This window comes from Passer montanus, unplaced genomic scaffold, assembly GCF_014805655.1.
Source record: "Passer montanus isolate IOZ18808 unplaced genomic scaffold, ASM1480565v1 scaffold5, whole genome shotgun sequence".
Classification (NCBI taxonomy): Eukaryota; Metazoa; Chordata; class Aves; order Passeriformes; family Passeridae; genus Passer; species Passer montanus.
This window is the reverse complement of record NW_024369929.1, coordinates 4,148,900-4,173,274: the sequence shown is the minus strand read 5'-3', so window position 1 is coordinate 4,173,274 and position 24,375 is coordinate 4,148,900. Positions and strand designations below refer to the sequence as shown.

Here is a 24,375-nt window from a genome sequence, read left to right as displayed (position 1 = left end):
GCAAGGCCCAGCCTCCTCTCTCCAGCAAGGGTAATCAACAAATGAGATTACAATTAATGAAAGTCATGGGGCACTCATTTATTACAATTAAGTAATAAATTGTAGCAGCAAGGCCCATTTGTGAAGGCATTTCTGTCCTAAGCTGCCTGCACTGTGAAGGGACACTGTCTCCTGAGAGAACCTGGCTGTGCAAACCAAGCCAGCCCCCTGCAGGGCTTCCCCCTTCCTCTCATTACTGCCCTCCTTCCTCATAAACACATTACAGAGAGTTGTCACCTGAGAGAACCTGGCTGTGCAAACCAAGCCAGACCCCTGCAGGGCTTTCCCCTTCCCCTCATTACTGCCCTCCTTTCCTCATAAACACATTACAGAGAGCTCAGTGAGGATTTTCCACGTTACCTTTCCAGCATAATGATGGATGATGAAGCCCTGGTTCCAGCTGTTGAAATGTTCATGAGTCCCAATCTGCATCTGCAGCTTCTGGAGCAGGGTCTGGTCAGCCCCTTCTCCCACGGCGTGCATCGTGGCACACACATCATCTAAAATGCTCATAATCCCTGGGGGGTTCTGATGTGGTGGGGAACAAGAACAGCAGCTCAAGTGAGGGGGGAAAATATGATGCCAGTTGTTTCCCCCAAAAAGAAAATTGTCTTTGCTACAAAAACACTAGAGCAGTCAGGAAGAACTTCCCTCCAAAGTCACTTCCCTCCAAAGAATTGAGATTAACTTTTACACCAATATGCAAACATTTAAGGAGAGATGACTCCTCATGGGATGACAGTAGGAAATGATGGAGGAAACAGTGATTACTGTTGAAAAAACCACATTAACAAAAACATCAAAACACTCAACATCTGTTTAAAGTTTCTTTCCTCACTCCACCAAAAAGTAAACCGATGTCTGAGAAAGTATTTAAATGGACATGCTGTACTCTGACAGACTTACAGCTAAATATCTTAGACTGGGAGGGAAATTGTATTCTCTTGCTAGTTATCCTCATAACAGGCAGAAAATGGGCAAAATCTGATGTGCATTTAAGCATAAGCCATTCCAGTCATTCAAAACTGTTCTGGCCTGCATGAGGATAAAGAACTATCTGAGAAACACCCTACTTCTGACCTAAAGCACAACTCAACATTTGTTGTCATCCCAAAATGGAACATGAAGACCTGAGACTACAGAACGGACTGTGGAGCAAAACCACAACATCTCCTTTATCTACAATACTGTCTCTTCACTTGTTTCTGCTTGATTTGCAACAGCACCTTGAAGGAAAGGTGGTGCTGTAGCTTCCCCAAACTGAATTACATCCTCCAGGGTCACAAAGAGCATTATCTGACATACAGTATGTCAGTAAGGTCATGATAAAGTTCAGTGGATACAATTTTCTCCCCACTATTTTGGTTTTTTAGCATGTCAATCATACTGTGGTATAGTTCTCTTTTTGGATGGTATATCTTACATGACATATCTTAGGGCTCCTATAAGCCATCTTATGTAAGATTTATATATAGACTTAGTATGACTCAGTAACTGAACAACAGTATTTGCATTTTCCTATGAACCTTCTTTGCAGAAAAAGCAGCTGCCCAAATATTTAAGAGAAAAAAAATCTTGTTGTTTTCTCCACCTGTTTGTTCTAAGTACTTACCACTTTGTTCTCTATAAGGTCACACACTATTTTGTTGTTGAAGTATTCTATTGGTGTCCATCTAATTCCTTCTTGCACATATTCTTCCTGTTAAGTAAAAAGAAACAGATGCAAACACTCTTTTGTACTGTAGATGTAGCACTAGATTTACAACACACTCCACAGACAAACTCTGCACTACTCATGTTCAGGAAGACTTGCCAAATGTATGACTGGGTGGAGGTGGGAGAAATGACCCTACTGATAGCTAAATCCAGCTCTCTGCTGCCTAAAAGATGAATTGGAATCCCACTCTGTTCTCCCCACACATTCCTTTGTCATTCACAGCCCTTCCGTGGTTACTGACAACAGCAGGAAGATTTCAACTGCATTTATTGTCAAAGCACTTTGCAAATAGTATCTTGACAGTGCACCTAAGTATCCACATCCTGATCTATTTTAAAAATTCAGATTGTGACAGGCACATGGAGGATCAGATCCCCCAGACAACATATTTAGAAATGTACATGAAATGAAGATGCAGCTTTTTATTTCTGTATGCAATTACTGTATCCAAAAAGACACCTAAAGAAAGACTGGGGGAAAATCCATATTAAAATTCTCTTAAATTGCCCCAGCCAGTTGCATATACAAGGGCTCAGCAGACACTCTGCAGGTCATTTGTGCACCCAGTGCCATGACTGCTTACTTTTCCACAAAAGCAATTGTGTCTGGGCATTCCTGAAAACTGTCCCAAAGCTGGTGCCAGCCCTGAGCTCACTCTGCACACAGGGCTCCTGTCTCAGCTGCATCCTGTCTGCCCTCCCATGCAGAAACAAAAAAAGTGAGATTCGGCAGTACGACTGTGAGCAGAGAACTGCAAATACTTTCACAAGTATCTTTGTATTTCTCTGATCTATTTCATTCTTACATATACACACATATATATAAATATATATATATTCAAGAAATAGAAAAGGTGTGGAGGAAATGAAGGGAAGCATTCCCAGTGCAATGTGTGTCATGCTCAAGGGAAGCCCAGGGATGGAGCCAGGCTGCAGCTTTCCATCCCTGCCCGTGAGTCAGACTGCAGCAGCCTGGGCACAGTCATATGACTGCAGCAGCACACTGTGGGGTGGACTGGCTTACACCACCCCAGCACTGAGAGAACAAATCCTGCAGCTGATGTGCTTCAGTTTTAGGGTCACTTGACAACTAAGGTCGTTTTCTTTCCCTTTGTCTTGCTCAACAAGGTACATCTACTGTTGCAATGATGACACCTTGATTCTTCCACCGGCTGACAAAGGAATAGCTCATATGTGAATTCCAAAATAATAAAAAAATGTCTGGTTACCTGCTCTGCCTTCAGTGTCAGTTCAATAAAAATCTGCTGCAGCTTTTCATTTACAAAGTTGATGCAGAACTGTTCAAAACCGTTTTTCTGTAGAAAAGGAAGCAATGTAAAAATTAGTCTCCTGCCTTATATACAATAATTTTCAGTTCTAACACTGGCAATAAGCTTCAAAGAAACACTGTCAGTGACAGATGGGTTGCTGACTTTATAGACATTTTGTGGAATTTCAGATCTTCCTTTTAAGATCAATGACTTCATTTCTTTGAAGTTTCTTCAATACCTCATGTTTATTAAGTGAGACATTACCAGTGAGATGACAATGTCCAGGAAGATGGGTTGGGATTTTTTTGCTTTTATTCTGGCCATAGGATATGTGATTTTTTTTCTGGTTTAAATTTTTTCCCCTCTAAATTACAAAAAAGCTCTCCTAGGTCAGACTTGCTCAAATCCCAAGTATTCCATTGTCATACCTGAAATATTTCAAAGCCATAAATATCAAGGACGCCAATGTTATATTCTTCATGGTCCTTCTCCATTGCCTTATTAATAGACTAACAAAACAGAAACAAAGCATAAAACAAAGTGTAGTTTATACAATTAAAATACATCAATATTCTTAAATACTTATAATAAAATTCTTTTTAAATAATATACTTGAATTTGAATACAAATATACAGAAAATGTTCTTTTGCTTTCACTTTTTAATAAAGTGTTACAAACACTTAGGAAATGAACAGTATGTTATCCTCTTTTCCAGGTCAGTGAGCCTTTGGATCCACTATCTACAAAAATCTTTCTTTTCACTGTAATTAGCTCCGTTAAATAAAAGGAGCCAAGAGAAAAAGAACAGCTTTAAATCTGCTATTTGATGAGTTTTGCTGTGGGTACAGTGAATCTCTTCACCTCACTCTGCATCCCCTCCTGTGCAGGTCAGTGCTGGTACTGGCACAGACCATGGCAGGGCTGCTGTGGGCAGGGGAGCTCTGTTCTCTGCAGTTCCCCCATGGAGCAGATCCCTGCTGCACCAGGAGCATCCAGGGCTCCCAGCCTCCAGCCCAGGGTCTGACTCTGAGCAAGAGAGCATTTTAGCCTGGAGAATGGAATTTGGCCCCTGGCTCCACTGCCAAATCCTGCTGCTGAAGGGGCTCTTTGCAGGGAAGTGGGATCAGAGAGCAGGGGAGCACAACCAGCCAGTTCTGCTCTGCTGAGGAGGAGGAATCACACTCAGAGAAGCAGGGATGCTGACAGAGGGAGATGAGGATCCCACACGGGACAGTCACAGCAGGAGCCTGCCAGCACAGCTGGTGTCAGAGGCAGTGCCCTGGGTTTGGTATCCATGGTCACACTCCCACTGCACTGGGCAGGCCTGGGCAAAGCAGTGACAGGCAAGAAAAGGCCTGCAAGGAACATTCCTGGAGCCCTTCAACTTGTTTGGACACTTCAGTAGAATCAAGTAAATCCAACTTACATCCACCAAGTAATCAAAAACACGGGAGTGAAGGGCCTTGGCCAGGGCATCCCTGGTGTAGCAGGCTTGTTCCACATTTAGTGTGACATTAATGGACTCAGATTTGCCTCCCCACTTGCTGTCCATCTGTCTGCTGGTCAGTTTTTCCTTCAGGCGGTCCTGGTTAATTCCCAGGAGAAAAGCAGGGAAAGCTAAAACTGCAAGAAAGATCAGGCTTGCTGGATTATGACTTACAGACTAAACACAGAACAAAGAAAAAAATTAACTTTATCTTAAATAACAGTAAAAGTCATGGAGTGTGCAGTTTAAAAAGGATAAGAGGACCAATTTATGTCTTCAAAATTTCTCTATGCTCCTCAAGGACATCTTCAACTCTTTACTTAGATGGATTTCAATTAAGCTAAACAACCTTGAAGTAAAATAGTCATCTATTTCTGTACCTTCAGTCCTTCAAACATGTAAGCTGCCACAGGACATGGTTTTGAACTGTGTGTTTCAAACAAATCACTCTTGGAGGAGATGGAAATAAAATGTAGAGCTCACACATGAAATAAATTTGACACCATTGACAATTCTTTGTAAAAACATGAAATGTTTAAAATGCAATAAAAAGTAGGCTGTTTCCTAATATCCTTTCTCTTTCTTCTTGTAAGTTAGGACATTGCAAAAAGTTTTCAATTACCTTGCCTTTTATTTCTTAATTCTTTATTCTGTAAGTACTTTGTCAATTCTGTTTCCCCTAGTTTAAAAGTAAAGCACAAAAATACATCTGTGCCACAAGCAGCCCAGGGTCTGGCATTCTCTACTCTCTAAGCACATGGTGCAGATGCTACTGCAGGAGTCACACACCTTAGGGAGTGGAAAACCACAAGTGCCTTGAAAGCAAATGGAAACAGCTCCTGAGGAAAACTCCTGGAGGTGGTATTGCACCTCCACTAAACCACATGACTCTCTAACATTGTTTCCTCCATGTTCCACTGGTTTCAGATCTGCTTTACTGGTGTGAGGAGGATGTAAATAATCACTAAGGTGGCAGCCACTTGTGCTTTATGCAACTGTAATGTCACAGCACAAACCTTTAGTACACTATTGCAAAAGTATTTTTAAAATTGGAAAAAACCACCAGCTTTCTAAAATATTATTTATTACCATCGGCAAACTGATTAAATTTACTCTGGGGTACCAGGAACCACACAAAGTTGAGTCTCTGGTAATTCAGAGAACACAGGATGAAGAGCACATGAAAAGGTCAGTCATCATATGCTTCATCTTGGGAAAGAATGCAGGCAATTACAGACCACCAGATATGTTCACATATACTGCTAAAATGCCAGGAAAAATGCTTAACCAATAGCACTGGTAAGAATTGATGAAGACAGTCTAATGGCAAGGAGCACCGTGCAGAGCCCAGAAACTCTCCCTTCCCAGCGCTAATGATTTACTGTAAGGGAAGAGTAGCTGGCCAGCACTTGATACAGCTCCACATTCCTAAGATGCCTGACTGTTTTCCCTAGTTAGGGACCATAAAGTTGCAGTCTGGAAATTATTATAAAGCAGGATATGCATGTAATTGAAAAAATGATCCTCAAAGAGTCATCAGTAGCATTCAGTGGAATAGTTTGAAATGCACTCTGTAAAGGAAAGCTGAAAAGACTGGGCTCATTTCCTGGGCTTCCAGGAAGTGAAAAACAACCCTTTCAATACTATGCAAGTGTAAAGAGGGAGAGCTTAAATTCTTTTCTCCTTCCAAGGTAGTAGTACTATTATTTGCCATGATTTGTAGCATGAAAGATTTCCAGCAAATAAGAACTTTTTTCATCTATTAATATAATAAAAAAACTAGAGCAGATAGCAATCACTGGCAGTTTTAAAGATGTATTTGTCTAAAGGTCTATCAAGAATGGTCTGTACAGATTTGATTCTGACTCAGAGTAGAGGTTTTGATGTCCCAAAGAATGGCTTTGCATGTTTTTCTGCATTTGGCTGTATAACAACAAGAATGCTACTGACTAAATTCTTAAACTTTTTATTATTTCAGGCTTACACAAAGCAAGACTGACCAGGGGTGGTCCCTTGTGCTTTATCTTTTGCGGCTGTGCAGGCTATAAATGCTTTACTATTTAGTTGGTTAGGATGAATAGTAAACTAAAGGGAGGACTAATGGAGAAGAGAAATGAGACTAACTTTCATCTTCAGAATGCAGAAATGATGTGCTAGATGTGGCTATTTCTTCTCTGGCTTCTCTAAAATCAGTATATTTATGTGTTTCTAATTTCTAATTTCTTTCCATGCATTATTCATAGACAATTTGTGTATTTGTATCCCAGGGAGCAGGAGAAACATGCTGGACATGGCTCATCACAGAAACACATTCACTTCTAATGATTTATTTTCAATTAATGTCTTTAACATTTGTTATTTTGATGCAACTCACTCTGTATCTATCTGGTATGGCTTTCAAATGTCTTGATCTGCTTGAAAGATTTAACTCTGTGATTTGAATTGAAGCACAGTAGCTCATTTGGAATCAAAAGGCATATAAATACAATGCCACAAAATGTTTTTCTTTGGGTTCCCTTCTTAATTTGAGAGACTAGAAAGGTTAAAAATTATTAATTTTCATTTCCCAATTTCATAAAACAAATAGCAGGAGAATGCTAATACAGCTGCGTGTGAAGCTGACTGCACAAGATAAGTTAGTTATGAATAAAGTATCTAAAACTAAACAACTGCAATTTTCCTGAACATAAGACCCATTCTGAACCAAGAATTAAGAGAACACACAGGTATGTGTATGGTACTGTTATGTATGTTGTGCTTATCCACTCTGTCCTTAAACTATCCAAGCAGCATAAACCCACATTAGATGCAAGGTGTAAATCACAACACAAACATTTAAAACTCCAAGTCCATTAACATTCCAACACCTTGCTGCTGTGAGCCCAGCTGCTACAGAGCAGAGCACAGGCTGAGGGAGGCAAGGACAGGGCACTGTGGGAAAGGGAACTGCAAAGAAACAGTTACTCAGTAGCTGTAGCTAACAATGAGGTATCAGCTGAGGAATTTGAGACAGGGAACACAACTGCAGAGTGCAAAGGCTGCGTTTCAGTTCAGCTCTGAGCTCTGTTTCCAGCACACATGCACACACCTGTGTGGATGCCTGGGCACCAGCCATGTCCTGAGCCCAGGGACACCCCCAGCTGGGAGCTGCCTTCACAGGACAGGAGGCCACACAAACCACACACCCAACAGGGTTTATGAATCAGGTGTGCTGATGCACTGAAAGAAGCAGAGCTCAAGCCCTTCTTAGTGTCTATTATTTCACACTCAAAGGCTGGAACAGGATTTCTCAAACTCAAAATCACACTCCGTTTAAGTCCGTGGCCTTTTACAAGACAAAAGAGGGGCCCTCAGCACCTGGTTTTGGCAGAGACTCTCAACTGGCAGCCTCACATCCTAAGAATCTCTGCTCTGTTTGGATAAGCAGCTCTAAATTGCAGTTCACCTTCTGCCATCTGGGCTGCAGCCCACTGCTGCTCCTGGAACAGTTTCCAGAGGTACTTACACTCCTCGCTCTCCACTCCTGCATAGTTGCCAACTTCTTTGAAGCTGATGTTTCCCAAATGCAATATTCCTGCCACTATCTGCAGTACCAGTGCCTGCTCCTCTGCAAAGATCCCAATCACACTCATTGCGTGCTGGGAAGAAAAACAAACAGATTTGCATCAGTTGAAGACTCTTGTTTCAGAAATCCTTGTAAATGTTGGTGTTAAAAAGTAGAGTTATTCAAAGCCGTTCAGATTCCTAAGGCCATCAAATTTCATTAAAGCTGCAATGAAGTTTCAAAGGGTACCAGATGTCCTACTTCAGCATTTCTGTATTTTGTTAATTAAATACAGAAGCATCTCTGCTTTTTAGAAGATGCATTAACAAAATAAATTCTGGAAAAAATAAACACCTGCTTTAAAGCGTCACACTAAAAATAAATAGTTTCATTGCAAACTGGGAAACAAGGAACCTAAGATGCAATGATTTTATTCCTTCTGCACAGTCACTTTACCCACCAAGACTAAGAACTGTGAAGCTGTACTGAATGACTCTAATAAGCAGCCCAGTGTCTGGCTTAGGCTGTGAAATTCAGCCACTTACTAGAAAACCCCCAGCACCCCTGGGTTTTGGAGTTCTGAGTACATGACAACTCACAGAATGTCTTCTCAATAAACCGTTTTTCTAAAATATCAGGTAAGCTCCAATACAACAGCAATAATTATTTTTTAGGCCTTTAAATGTGCTACATACATAGATGTGTTAATACAATCTACTTTAAACAGTAAATTCCTAAGAACAGGACACCAGCAGTTGGCAGGTCACACAATGAACTGGCAGCAGCTCTGGATAAAGATCCCTGATCTGTGTTTTCACACTCCCTTTCTCCAGCTTTTCAGCTGTACTGTTTTAAATAAGCATGGAAGGTCAGCCAGCACTGGTAATTCAGCTAAAACAGAGCACTCTTTTATAATTTTCTTCTAATGCGAGTTCCTCGTTGTGTTTGCATTTTCACATTTTTCATACTACAGATTATCTGTACAAGTTAAATTTCATTAAATTTGCACCCTTCTGAAAAAGAACAAACTGAAAGTCACAACATCTTTCTGCAAAACCTGTCTTCAGGGTTAACATACCTCCTCCTCAAGACAAAATACAACTAGAATAAGTTATATCTACATTAATTTCTCATTCCCACATTAGTAGATGAACATCTTTGCTAAAAATAAACAGTGAAATGAACATACATCCTCCACTTTGCAAATCACACAGTAAAGAACTCACCAGTGTTTCTTGGAAATCTGATTTGTCATTGATGTCATCGACTTTGTAGGACCCAGAGAGACTCAGGTAGTAATAGTAGTCCATACTGGTAATGCCAAGGCTGCTTTTTTGTTCTGAGGAGGCCCCTTCAATTAGCTACAGAATAAAAACACCCAAATTAGGGATCACCCAACAATCTCCAGCAGAGATGAGCAGGTCAGAAACAGGTGACTGAGCCTGAAATTACTGGCAGAGGTATGGCTGGTGCTGTGCCAGGGATGTATCCTTCCTCCTTCTGGTAATTGCTTAACCTAGAAGACCAGGCTCTCAATTCCATTCCCACAGATGGTTTAGTTCTAACTTCACAACTAATAAATAGTTAAAAATGTGACTGCCTTGAACGCCTTCCATTATCTTTAACTCATTAACAAAAGGCAAAATGGGTTTTCCATCCACAATGTGTTCCCTAAATCCTCAGGAGCGATTGTTTTCCACACCTGGGCAAGGCAGGCACAGTTGACAGCACAGGCAGGAAGCATCACCTGTGGCTCTCTGTGAGGACAAGCACCCTCCACACTGCTCAGACCTGTGCAAAGGCCATGCAGCCAGGGAGGAACAAACCTCAGAACAGAGCTGTCAAAACCCCATGGTCTTTTAAATCTTGTGACAAACAATCTCTCCAGGCCACAGGAAAAGCAGCAGCACAGGGCAAATTGTACATGAACCTTGGAAAAGGAGAACATAAAGCTCCTGGAGCAACTCCAGCACCAACTCAGCTTTCCTTCCTGGCAATGGCACTTCAACTATATGTGAAGCTGGCTACAGTCATTTACAAAGCTCTGGCTTGGCCCTAGTTTTGTAGAACTTGATCAGCAGCACTCCAGCAGGTGAGGACCATGCACATCAAAGACTGCTGAAGACCAGCAGTCTTTTCAAAGACAAAAACCAGAGATACTTGGACAATTCAACAAAGTATTATCATAAATGTCTCAGAAAAAATAAACTGAGAATCAGATTTCTCTTTCCCAGGAAGTATAGGCCAATACAGATATATATAAACTGGCCTCTCTCTGTATATATGTAGGCCAATTTAAATAGAAATCTGCTGAAAAGTTCTCATTTTCTATTATATTCTTCTAGACTTTTCCACATGGGAGTTCACAATGAGTTTCCAAGCAAGGCTTTGAAATATTGCAGTATTCTGTTCTGAAAGGCAGCCAGGCAGGTCTATGGCAGCTGGTGTCTCACCATGCTACTGAGCTTCCCAGCAGAGACCAGGTTACCTCTGCAGTGTGCACTCAAATCCCACAGCTTTGAGAACAACTATTCAATCAAAAGGAGAAACAGGTCCTAGATACTTTACATAACTCAAAAAGGACTTAGACACTTCTGACCTGGTAAAAAATGTGAAAACTTCTCTCTCCAGGATTCCTCATTACAACTCGAGATTTTTCCAGGAGGAAGTTGGAGATTTTCCCTCCATCTGGTTCTCCACCTGGGCTAAACTGTATTTCAAAGTATTTGCCCTGCAATAAATAATTCAAGCTGTTAAATGATTAGTAAATGCAAATTCAAAACTGTGCACTTGTACTGTATTCCAAGCAAGGTTAGGAGGGTATTTCATCTTTATGGATACCTCAAGGTATCCATAGAACCTAAGCTCAGACTCTTGACCCACCACATCTTTTCTGCATTTATACAGCTCAACATTAACACATCCCATGTTAATTCAAATGCAGAGAGGAAATCAGTGGCTTCTCTTCACTGCTGACACTGATCAGTATAAAGGAAACCATGAGGCTCACCTACACAGCAGGTCAGTTCAACAGATTTACAACCAACAGCAAACTGTTCTGCCTGGGAGCAAAGCAAAGCCACGACCTCTTGCATTCAGGGAGACATTAACTGCATTAACACTCATGTTAGCCAAGGAACACATCTCAAATTTTTAAAGCCTATGTGTGGAACCTCTGGTGTGCAATTTAGTGAGCAGTCACTTCATGAGATTATCTTGACCCTTCTGGAATGACAGACTGCAGGTAATTCCTGCCTACTGCCTGTATAATGTTAGTAAAGGTTGCAGCCTTGGTACTTCAAAAACTTACCCAGTACATACAGATAAAGAAATGCAGAAAAAAAAACCCTTATACTGAAGGAATCAGAAGCTCTGACATCTACTATGGTTTAAAACACATTTTCTATCTTATTCAGATTGACCTCACCTGCAGTAAATTTATATTATACCCCTGAACACTGTGTCTGTAACAGCACACAAGCTGGAAGAGTAAAGTCATCTTGAAGGCAGAGAGACTTACAAATCTGCTGGAGTTGTTGTTCCGTACAGTTTTTGCATTCCCAAAGGCCTCCAGTAAAGGGTTGGATTGTAGAATAATATCTTTAACATGCTAAAATTTTAGGAAATGAAAGAAATGCAAATTCAGAAATAGACATTTTTAAAGCTCTTACAGATTTTCTAAAAAAACCCAAAACCCCATGACATATAAATTATCTATTAAAAAGGCAAGGAATCCTGCATCTGTAAAATAATCTCTGGATCACATAAGGAATAGAATCCAACTATTTTTCTTCCAGAGCTTTTAGTTCCTATTTTTTAGGAAAATCTTACAGAATTAAACAAAATGCCTGAGGCTAAAACCTGGTTCTTCTGTGCATTGTTCTGCCAATCAACACAGCTGATAAACTGATCTGTTTTTTCCATCATCTTAATTTTAAATCATGCTTACACAGGAGCTTTTAATTTTTTGGAGGGGTCTGGAACCACAATCAATTAAGTCAGAGTAGCACAAAATTTAGGAATCTGCCAGTGCTTCAGCAATCTGTTTTGGGATCACTGACAAAGCTATCCCGTTGTCTTAGAAAGCAAAGTAATGTGTTAATATTGTCTCTTTATCTGGTCCTGGGAGCTTGAAACATGGAGAAGACATCAGCTTTGGAAAAAAGCCAGTGCAGGCTGGGGTGTGAAAAGAAGATAGAATTTTATTTCAAAATAAATGCTCGAGGCAAGCTACCAACATCATTAATTCTAACTCTGTCATTTCTAAGAGATTCTTTAAATTTCGTACAAAAAGCTGGGATGTTTGAAACAAAGTATTTCCTATAAAAAGAATATTTATTGCAAAAATCACACAATGAACACTCTCTCTGGATTATTATCTTGGTTACTGAGTTATTCTCTGCAATGGTCCCAGTGTCACTGTTGTGCAAAACTATGCAGAAAGAAAACACTCAACGTCAGAGAGTGCAATAAAGCAAAAATTACAGCAAGCACTCAACAGGAATGGACTGGTAAAAGCAGCCACTACCTACTAGTGCCTGTCAGTGAAGGACTGACACTGTAATGTCATTTAGGGAATTTTTATGGCTATTTCACTCAATTAGCCTTAGCTCATAGGTAGAACAGACATCAACAGTATAGTTATTTACAAAAGCAACTATTTGTTCTTTCAGGCAGCTTTCATACACCCTAATTGTGCCTAGGTAACATCATAAAACAAAACGTTTTTGCTGTGCCTCTTTGATGTATACACACAAATCAGAAATCTAAAGGAAGCAATAGAAACCCAAAAAGCCAGGTCAGTTTTCCATAAAATGCCAACACAGGAGGAAAAACCAAACATCTACTGAAAGGATTGTTTAGTCTTAATCTGGTTTAGAACAATTAAAGTACCTCTTATCACTTAACTAAAAAAACCCAAAAGCTAAGACCAAACCCACCCATGTTGCAGATGCAATGCAGCACAAGGGCTGCAGCACCTGGAGCAGAGCTGATCCTGGCCCTGTGGCTGTCCCTGCCGTGGCTCCCATGCACATCCTGCAGGTGAGCAGAGCTGCCCAGCCCAGGGCTCTCTGCCTTGGGGCACACGTGCTTCTGGCTGCTCATCCCCAAGATACCCAGGTCCAAAGAGCCTCTTATCTGCCAGTGTCTGCCCCAACACTCTTTTGTCATTCCACCTCTCAAGGGAATCTTTAGACTAATCTTATGCTTCAGTATTACTGTGTATCAACTCACCTGTACTTTAGGACCACCTCCTGAAATTTTGGAGATATAACTCATGATATATTTGGCAGCTACAGTCTTTCCAGCACCACTTTCTCCACTATAGAAAAAGAAACACAAAAATGTACATGTCAGCTTTTAAGTAACTCTACAGTGGGGTAATTTGAAGTTCATCTTGTCCAACCAAGGTGAAGTACCTTAATTAAAAACAGCACATTCAGACTGAGTAACCTGGTAATACAGACTGTGATACAGTGTGGTAGCATGGTACTTGGATATGTTTGTGAGCACACAACTCTGAATAGACCATCTTGCATGGACTTCAGAACCTCTGTGAGACTCCAAGGTCAGAAAAGTACACACACTGAGAAACATCCACTTAAACCAATATGCTCAGAAGAGAATCTGTGTGTTAAAGACTCAATTCCCATCTACATTTAGGGGGATTTCAGGTCTTGACACAAAAACTAATTTGAAAATCTGAGCTGTGCATGCCATGCCAGATACCTACTTCATTTTAATAGGGTTTGTTTTTTTTTTTTTTGTTTTAGGTGTTCCTGAATAAAATAATGAGGCATTATTAATCACATCCTGAATGACGGAAGAACCACCTTCCTGTTCCTATGCCTCTTGACACAGGGTACAAGAAGTCTTAATATCCCATACTAGCTCTCACAATTCCTTCCTTCCTTCCTTTATAATATTTCACTTCAATAGTGAATGGTATTTACAACACCAGCAGCTTTGCCTTCTTGCAATCAGTAACTTTCTCAAGAGGGAAAGAAGACTGGCATGCCAGACAATCCAACCTCCCTTCACTTCACCCCTTAAAGCTTCTTCCCTTCATTTCAACAAAATTCCTCCAGCCTTCGTAAGCCTTGGTGCAAGTCAGCTCTGACCTTAATGCATTTCCCATGAGCAGGACAACTACACCAAAGCAAAAAGAACAACACACAGATGTTGAGTCAACACCACAAAAAGAGCTAAAATAGTTTTCTCTTTTGTGAAAATCTGTGCTATCTTTAAACTCCTGAATAATTTCAGTAAATGTCATTGACTCTTCTATCCTGCGCCCACTTGTTCCTGGATGTGGATCAAATGCACATCTTTTCCTGCACAAACTTGAGCTACATCTGCCAAAGAAACATCAGCATGTCCTGTACAGGAAAGGGACTCACCGAGAACGAACAACGCAGAGCTCCTTATCAGCATGACTAACAGACACATTTTTAAAGGTTTCATTCTGGAAAAACTTCCCAAACTGCCAAGCTGCAAATGTAATTTTACATCTTTAAAGCCTCCAAACAATACAGAAATACCGAAAGGCTCTTTAAAAATTATTTTCCCAGAAATATTTTCATGCTTTTGTCTTCTCTTGACTTCTCTTGCAGATGAAACTGAAAACTTGAAAGGGTGAAAAAGTACTTACTGAGCATCCATCTGTGGAGCACAGACCATGATTATTATTGTTCTTCTGAGTCACCTTTTCCTAACAACCAAGAAAGCCTGTATTATGCATATCCACTACATTCACAGGGACAGACTTTGATGAATGGCAAACTGCTTTTAGAAGTTCAAATCATGAATAGTTCAATAATTAAAATAACATTTCTTCAAAATTTGCTGGCAGTAAATTTGTTCTTCCTGTTGTAAAACCAGACTGAACCTGAATCATACTCTGAGCTTACAAATTGCAGTTTTCGGATGAGTACAGGGGAGGATCCATGGCCAAACACTGAATAAATCTGATCAGGTACTATTTATCACACAGTAAAAATATAACATGTTCCTGCAAGATTTTCTTCAATGCATCCATTATCCTTCTCCTCCCGCTCCTCCAATTAAATGTGCCTTGTATTCCTTACTACATAGTGTCTGCCACAGAACTGACCTGGAGCAATAAAGCTCTGTTTTATTGTTAGACTCTGTTTCAATGTAAGTGGTCCTTTCTAGCAAATTAATTTGGCCAAAAAACTGCCTTCCACAGCTTCATTAGATTTATGCATGCATACACTGTTTTTCAGTTTTAGGTTTTTATTGATCAAAGACAGCAAATTGCTCCAATTAAACTAGAATAAAACAAGAATATGCATTATTTATGAAGCTAAGTAGCTTTATCTGATGGGATGGCATCCTGCCCCCAGTAAAGCTCAGGTATTCAAAAGGGAACAGGGAAATTGTGCCATTCCTGCCAAATGGTTCTCATGCAGCTGCTTCATATAAATCTTACTGCTCTGCTGCTATTAACACTATTTTAAGAAGATGTAAGAATCATCTAACTTGGTAGTTTGAAGTATGTTGGAAGTATGGAGGTTTTTAGAGCTTGAAAAAATTCTTAAAATGGCTTAAAGTGCACTGTGTGTGTGGCAATTTTCTCAGAGACTTTTCTTGCTAAAAATAAAACTAGAACATAATCACTAACAAAAATTATAATGCTTTGAAAGATATATTGTTTCTTCCAGCACTATTTGCCACTTCCGAAAAATGACATTTTCTTCCACAAAGTCAATTAATACTTAGCTGTAATCAGAATAAGACTACAAACACAGAAGGAAATGTTTTTTGCTCCTTGCTTCCTTCCTAGAGGAAACAATCAGTAATTAGAGAAGCAAGATCCAATACACAGCATCATCCTTCTCTCTAAAATTAATTTTCTGAGTGACATTTAACATGGTATCCATGGCTGTAGAACAATACAAGTGATGCTTATCTGCACTGCCAGGACAATGTAGAAATCTGAATACCAAATATTTATAAAGAACTCTTGGATCTGCCAGTAAAGAACACTGTTTTTTAAAATAGACACATATTTAAAGAAATATTTTTCCCTTCTGAATCAGAGCTTTAACCTAACTTTCCTTACAGTGTTAGACTTATGTTTCTACCACTTCCTCATTAAAATTCAGCCATATTTCCAGTCAGGTTCTCTCCAGAATGATCAGTCATTTGAGTATTCTGGAAAGCTGAGATACAGAAGCTGACTAGAAATCTCATACTGAATTTTGAACTTAATAGAGTTAAGATAGACATGAGCTGCTCACTAAGAGCAGTTTGGGTGGTAAATGATCTTTTCATTAGCTCCTATTTGTAGTACATAAGATGTATTGACTGCTTTCCTGGACTCAAATGTTGCCACACAAATGGCAAATGTAAACTAAAACTACAAACAAGAAATGCTGCTTTCAAGCAATGGCAACATCTCCTGGCAGGGATGACAGAACCAAAGTGAAAATAAAGTCCCCAGCTTTATAGAAAGGTGAAACCTTAACAACACTCTGAAGAAATGCATTTATTGCTACATGATAGAAAAATACTAATCATAACCCCCACTCTCTCAATTAAAGGACAGTGATAGCCCAAAAAGAATTAAAGGCACAAGAGACAATTCTTCATAATTAAAATCTTGAGTGGACAACTCCTTGTTGATAGTCTGGAAGGGCTGGAAGGGGCAGAAATGCCAACAGTCTCTTTTAATTGCCACCAACAAGCTTAGCTGAAGAAAGGGCTAAATTCAGTATCATGCCTCAGTAAAACATAAACTGAATGAGAAATAAACTCCAGTGCAGCCGTGTTACCCCTGTGAGTGAACTTCCTCTGCACTCCTGCCCATGCAGAGCCAGGGAAGACCTGGGGGCACTGCTCCCTCTCCCCACCTAAGCACACCCTGCTCCTGGACTCGGCCCAGCCCCGAGGCAGCCCATGAATCATCTCATTGTTTATTTACTCTGCAGCAGCCATGCAAAGCAGCTCAGCTGGGCTGAGACGTGTGCACGTGGAACTTTCTTAACACATATGCAAATATGCTGGAATTACTCAGCTAATGAAAAAGCCTTCCCTGGCCTTGGAAAGGTTGTTTGGTAACAGTTTTTCTTTTTAAATTAGTATTATCATATGAAAAGAGATTATTTTTGGTTGCTATCTATTCAGCATTTCAGAGAATTGCATTTTCTTTCAGATCTGCTTTCCCAGTTCATTCACTGACTTTTAAAGAGGACGAGTTTTTTCTATCAGTGTCTAAATGCATTTGGAGTGAATGTCCAGGTAAAAGGGGCTCAGCCTACATTAGGGACCCTCCTCCCCTGCCTGGAAACACAGATCTAGTCTGTGGGATGCATGTCCCCTTCCAGGTTGGGGGCAGATGCCACAGGTGCCCAAAGCACACGGTGGGAGGGCACAGCAGGTGTGCACCTCCCCCTTCCCCACCACCCTTCTGTCTGCATTCCTGAGGCTCCATTCCAGACCTAGCCTTTGTGATCTGGCTGTAAACAGGGCCAGTCTACACCGAATTTTTCACCTTCTGTCTTTGCAAATCCTTCTTTGCAGGAAAATCTCTGACATGGAAAAACCTGGGCACTAGCTGGTTCTGTTCCTTCTGTTCTACCAGGGATTTCCAGTGGAGTCACTCCAAATTCAGACTAGTTATGAAGCAGAGATGCAAGAAGCACCTCACTATAACCATATTACCATCACTCATCTTCCACAGGACCATTTTTCACAGAAAAACTGAACACAAAGGTTCATTTGGAACTGCTTATGCTCAGCAGCTTCTGTGGCACTGACAACAGACAGCTGTGTCTCAGTTTTTTGAGAATCACCAGTTTAGGGGCAGAAATGCTAAAGCCCCTGGTAGCTATTATGTGAAACTGATGGAGTGGTAGCAGACTCTAAGTCAGGCAGAACATTCATTTCAGTCAAGAGCTGCAGCATCCTGGAAGCTGCCAGTCTGCAGCAGCTTCAGTGCCTTCTGGTCCACACAATAAAACACAAAGCAAGCGAACTCCACACTTCAAGAAACTTCCTTCCAAAGTCCACAGTTTCTAAAGTGTTTGTAGAAACAATAAAAATGCCAAAGGAAAAATAAATGTGTATGCAGAAAAAAAAGTCTCTGAAATGTCCCTAGCAAACATGGTCCTTCTTGTTTCAGTTTTGCACAAATTTCAATTATCACCTACAGACTTTGAATAGGCTGTGCACACACAGAGAAGTTTCACTCTGCACACACAAAATGTACATTCCTAAGAGCATTCAAGTACATCATCCAGCATTCAAGCACAAGAACTCTCAAGTAAAATTAAAGCTCTAAGTTTGTATCTCAGAACTCTCTCAATGTGACTCCCTGCATGCATTGCACTCTGGGGCATAGCATAGGATCAAAAAATAGAGTTTTTATTCACAATCCACAACAGCTCAAAGATTTTCACTATAAATTTAGCTTCATGTGAAACATCCCACTCTCTGGGATGTTACTTTATGCCAAAAGCAAAATTCCAATTTTACCCATTTGTAACAGGTCTTAATTTAGACTGCATGTGTCTAATAAACTTCAGCACAGCAATATGTATCAGTTCTTCAAAGAGAAAGACTGAGCTGAGGGAACAATTCAGCCATGCCAGTGACAGGCAGGAGAGCTCTGGGCTTTTTGTTTCCTGTGTCCCAGGGCCCCAGGAGCAGGGAGGCCCTCCTTGGACCCAGCAAACTGTTACCTCCTGCTTGGCCTTCCCAGGTGTAAAATCCCAGTCCTGGGAGTCCCCTCCCTGCTCTGGGGATGGGCAAAGAGCAGCTCCAGGAGCTCTGCACTGCACCCCCCCAGCAGCCCTGTCAGAAGGGGCAGAGGGTCCCAGCTGCAGCATCCTGCAGTTCTTGATCTCCACATGTTTTCTTTTATCACACACCACCTATGAAACCCACAGATGAGAACAAAGCGTAACTCTGGTCCCAAAATTCACTTTGACTGTCACTTAAATAATGCCTGTCATTAAAAAAGTTTAGTAAAAATTCTACAGTGAATTCCATCGCTTAGTAATTAAAAGAGATTAATAGCAAAGATAAAATTAATTTCCCAGCATCTCTCGCCTTTTGTCTCCGAGTGAATGTAAGTAGAATTCCAAAAGGAACAAAAGACCATGATAAATGCAGTCCATGTGGGATTGCTGGATTTAACAGTATCTGGCTGTACAGCTCTTAATCCAGCCCCCTCATGTAGTCATTCAAGCTGCTGTAATTCTGGTATTGGACAAGAAACTGGCTGTGTGAGTAAGAGATTTCTTGTGGTTAAGCTGTCATCAGGATTTTACTGGAAAACAAAAAGGAAGGTCAGAAAACTCTGGATACCCTGGAAAATCACAAATGTGGATGGGGACAGAAGATTTTTCATGATATAATAAACTTTTCTGCTTCATCAAGTTAAAACACCAGAAGATTAAATACTTTTTACCCATCTTTTTCTTACCTTATAATGACACACTGATTTTCTCTGTCAATAATCATGTTTCTGTACATGCTGTCTGCAAGAGCATAAATATGTGGTGGGTTTTCATACTGTGCCTAGGAGGGGAAATAAAGAATAATTTTTCAAGACAGTATTAAAAAATGCAGAAAGAGCAAAATAAGTTTGTATATAAATTGGAAGAGTTATTTCTGTGGAAAAAATAATTTCAAATAGCACTTTATAGTGAATTTTCCCCAAGAATTCTTTGGTGCATTTAACAAAAACAAACTAAAGTCTCTAGACTTCGCTAGTGAACTTTCTCTCATCCATAATTTTCTCCTAGACATACCCTGTTCTAAAAATGGCTTCTGCTGGAAATGAATTACTTGTCCAAAGGAAACACACAATATAAGCCTGTCCCACCAGGGGTCATGTGCTAACAATGCTCTCCCCCAGCAGCACTCAGAGCCTGGTGCCTCACGTCCCATTTTCATCCCCTGGGCCATCCAAACCCAACAGCTGCCCCAAGTGGACACGCCCAACTCCAGCAGGAAATTGAATTTTAAGTCCCTAATGTGTCTGTGCTAACTCACTCTTCAAGCTGTATTTTCAAAAGTGGCATCACATTTTGGCACCTCACTTTTTTTATTGTTCTTGTCCAGTTAGAGAGTTCTGAAATCACAGTCTCCAAATCCACTAATGGCCATTTTGTGCATATGACAGCTTAAAAACTGCCTTTGCAGGAGCAGGGACATGTCAAGGAGTGACACCTAATATGGATTAGAGCTAATCAATACAAATATTTTCTTGAAATACTGATCTTGTATTGCAGGGAGCTCAATCTGAATATTCAGTCTATGGCTATGACCATCTGCCAAGCTCTCCAAGCCCAGCACAATGTTAGCAAACCCAGAAACAAATGCTTCCCAGAGTTAAATTGTGCAGAATAGTATTTCCAAGCCCCTGAATACTGCACAATATTTTAGACTGCTTTACTTACTGCTCCTTGGTACATTTCAATTTCCTTTTCCCCAAAATATGGCATTTGCTTGAAAGGATTCACAGAGATTAGTACAGAGCCAATGTATGTCTGCATCCAAAAGAAGTTAAGGTAACAACAGTTTCATAAAGTATCATCTTACTACTAATGACAAAGAACTTTTCCATCTATTACATAATACTTCAAAAAATAGTAAAAACCACCACAGCTTACAACAATTGTTAATAAAAATTAAATTAGCATGCTTACAAGAATATAAACATACCATTCAATTGAAATATTTTTGTATTATCTTATTTTAGAGTAAGCTAAGTACAGAACCATGTATTAAAGGCCAAAACATGACACACCTTGAATAAAAATACTGAAAGGAAATGGCACATTTGAACTGGTTTTAGTCCTTTGTAACTGAAGAGGTCCTACTGTCAGTATTAGAAAATATTGGTTTAACCTTTGCAGAAAACAGTGCAGTGACACATTCTGATCTCACAGGACAGTGCTGAGCAAGCAGAGCTGGATGGAAACAGCCACTGCTGAGCTAAATTAGACAATTACTCAGCTGCATGCACTGGGGGTGCTGGGGAAATTGGGTAACTCAGTCTGTGGTGTTAGTTTATGAGTGAAACTATAACAGTCCCTCAGAGTCCTCTCCTGCAGGCTGCCCTGGACCACGACACTCAATTTCAAGCCATTATCAGATTTTTTGCAACATTTTTAATATAGTATTTCATCATTCTGCATTCAGCTGCACATGCTCTGCATTTCAAATAAACTTTGGAACTACAGCTGCAGTGTACACACAGGAAGCACCTGACAGTAATTCACAGGTATCACTATCACCTTTCATTGAGCTGGGAGTTAGCAATGAGCCCTCACTTATGGGTCCAAAATGTTGTACTGCAGGTTTCATTAACAATCTGGAACTGTTCACAGGCAAACTTCCTATCTAAGCTTTCTGTACAGGGCAGGAAAATGAACAAATCTATCCTGCTGGATTGTCCTATGTAGGAATCTCCTACTGTGGTGCCAAAAGGTAACATGTTAGACAAGAACTATAACTCAGTATACATAATTTCTGTGATATTAATTTGCAATTCTTTCTTCACACATTTTTAATTTCATTCAAAACGTGTGACAACATCTGGGTCTTGGATAGAACAGATCAATTACTCATTGTGTCAGTATAAACACTTGAAGTGACAGTTTTCTGTTGGTAAACAATACCAGCATTTTCTGGGATGATTCTGTCATCTCTGTACAATGTAGCACTGAGAAATGTTCATTCATGGGTGGACACACAAACAATCCAAATATTCAAGAGATGATCTTCATCTTTGAATGAAAAGCCTTCACAGAACTGCAAAAGGAGTCTTTCTCCCTACATAAGGGAAGACTGATCCCCCAGTGTGACCACCAGTCCCCTTGGAAAACATTCTTATTCCATCTTCAGCAGAAAGATCATCTCCATGTTAATCTCACTATTTTCATGAAAAAGAAAAAGCAAAAATCTTTCTTCTGCATGGCACTGATGTCTCTGCACACACTGCAGGGAACATGCAGCACTCCACAGACCAAAGCACTCGTGCTGCTACCAGGAAGGATTCTACAGCTTGTCCCTGTACTACAGCCTGAATACCCTGCAACTTCACCCTGCTCCCATAAAGGAATTTAAATAATAATGTGGTACTTCAGTCAGCAGAGGGTCCAAACCCATGTTCACACACAGATCAGAAACCTCTGCAGTTTGTGATGGAAACAACTGCAACATGAACTTTCCTCTATCAATCCTTGCTAAATTGAGATCTTCAGCAGAAAGATCATCTCCATGTTAATCTCACTATTTTCATGAAAAAGATTTTTGCTGTTTCTTTCTTTTGCATGGCAATGAAGTCTCTGCACACACTGCAGGGAACATGCAGCACTCCACAGGCCAAAGCACTCGTGCTGCTACCAGGAAGGATTCTACAGCTTGTCCCTGTACTACAGCCTGAATACCCTGCAACTTCACCCTGCTCCCATAAAGGAATTTAAATAATAATGTGGTACTTCAGTCAGCAGAGGGTCCAAACCCATGTTCACACACAGATCAGAAACCTCTGCAGTTTGTGATGGAAACAACTGCAACATGAACTTTCCTCTATCAGTCCTACTACACAGCTCTTGAGCATCTGTCAAGAATATATGGAAACAGCCAGGAGATGTTATATTTCCTACCCTTTCTGCTAAAATAGGTTAAGCTCTTCAAGGAAACTATTCTCCAGACACAACTAGGAAGTATGAAAACCTGGCTAAAACAGAAGCAACAGCATAACTTTCTAGTACATCATCACTGACTACAATTTACCAAATTCATCACTGCAGCTCATGTTACATTGTAAAAGTTGAAAATGAAATAGTGACTATTCTTATCTTAAGGAATTGCTTTCATACGCATTTTTTTAAAAAAGGAAGCCTTGGGTACTGAAGTCTTTTCTTTCTGTTAGGTTGCATGTTCTGGTATTTAAATTTTCACATTTTCATTAGTCATGAAAAAAAATTTCACTGAGAACACTGAAGATTTACAGATGTTGACATATTCACCTATTTCCATCATCCCATGATTCACAGTATTAACAATTCCAGAATAAGCTGTAAATAGGGCTATGTCTCAGAGGAAATGCAATTTTGAAAGCATTATCATTTTGGAGGTATAGAAGAGACAACAATAAATGTACACACACTTAAAACCTATTAATTCTTGCACTTAGAAGTGGCATTACCTCAGGAGGCTTCGGGGGTCACGTGAATGTGTAAATATATGCAAGTACAATCTTCAACATATTAAAAAGAGTACCTTAAAACAATTTTTGCTATCTTATTTTCAACCCCCATAATCAGCTATATTTTCAAAGGCTTTTCTGTTATCTCAGGGAAGTGTCACATAAAATGTTCAGCATCTTTGAGTAATCTGCTTAAAGAGAATATGTGCATATAATTAGTGTCACATAGGCTCAGCAAGGCCACGGGGCTCCACAAAACCAGCAAAGGATACAAAAATATAGTCATCCATGTATCGTTTCTTTAGGTTCTCCACTATGGAATCCTCGGTGATTTTGGAAAGCAGGACCATGTCATCCACTCCACTGTGCTTGACATTGTGGCTCTGCCAGTGGTACCTGTAGTGTCCTTTGCTGCCCTGCAGGAAAGCACAATGAACATCACAAAGGTTACTACATTTCTCAGCAGAAGCACTAAGTAACTGAAAACCATCATTCAAATTCCAGCTTCCCAAATGTTTTCCTTTCACTGAATTCTATTCCTTGATCCAGGCAATCCATGAAAGCATACATAAGTGGTGTCAGCTGACTTGCCTCTGCACTGCCCTCCAGAACGAGAAGGTAATTCCAGGGGGTTTTGCGACCACCTACACACAGAATGAATTTCAGATGGCAGACATTTTTAAACCTAGTAGGAAAAAAACCCAATTATTCCAACTGAGATGCAGCTATTGGAAGCTAAGGATGCAAAAATTATACTCCTACATTGTAACTATTAGCAATGAGGATAATTACCATCACCACAATGAATTCCTCATCCTTTACAGTCTTTTAAGTCAAAGCTGCACATAAGCTGTTACTGGGAGGGAAGCTGTGGGCCTGCTGCAGTTAAGTATTCAGGGATGTTCTGCAAATGATGTACCCCAGCTTGTGGCTGCATGTCTTCACAGTCCCTTTTGATCTGTTAGTCACCATGCTTAATGACATCTAAATAGATACTCTCTCCCCACACTCAGAGACTACTATTTCAGGATGCTACAAAAACATGTGACATTTCATGCTGTACCACTTGAAATCAAAATCTGTTTTTCTTCCAGCTGATTTGAACAGTAGTTTGGTTCCATGGATACA

At 40.2% G+C, this 24,375-nt stretch overlaps 1 protein-coding gene across 3 annotated transcripts in view; it reads right to left on the bottom strand.

Moving 5' to 3' along the window:
- The window catches only part of MYO1E (myosin IE), a 77,064-nt gene that overhangs the window by 23,383 nt on the left and 29,306 nt on the right, over positions 1 to 24,375 (bottom strand). For all 3 annotated transcript variants that reach the window (XR_005629111.1, XR_005629112.1, XM_039722861.1), the window contains exons 2-14: positions 23,520 to 23,663; positions 20,489 to 20,578; positions 19,510 to 19,604; positions 13,293 to 13,380; positions 11,578 to 11,667; positions 10,657 to 10,788; positions 9,284 to 9,418; positions 8,019 to 8,151; positions 4,454 to 4,650; positions 3,455 to 3,535; positions 2,985 to 3,071; positions 1,652 to 1,738; positions 400 to 567 (exon numbers count right to left, since the gene is read on the bottom strand). Coding sequence is in view for 1 of the 3 variants with exons in the window: in XM_039722861.1 (XP_039578795.1) it covers positions 400 to 567; positions 1,652 to 1,738; positions 2,985 to 3,071; positions 3,455 to 3,535; positions 4,454 to 4,650; positions 8,019 to 8,151; positions 9,284 to 9,418; positions 10,657 to 10,788; positions 11,578 to 11,667; positions 13,293 to 13,380; positions 19,510 to 19,604; positions 20,489 to 20,578; positions 23,520 to 23,663 (1,527 nt within the window). In the remaining 2 variants the exon portion in view is untranslated. The remainder of the gene's footprint in view (positions 1 to 399; positions 568 to 1,651; positions 1,739 to 2,984; positions 3,072 to 3,454; positions 3,536 to 4,453; positions 4,651 to 8,018; positions 8,152 to 9,283; positions 9,419 to 10,656; positions 10,789 to 11,577; positions 11,668 to 13,292; positions 13,381 to 19,509; positions 19,605 to 20,488; positions 20,579 to 23,519; positions 23,664 to 24,375) is intronic.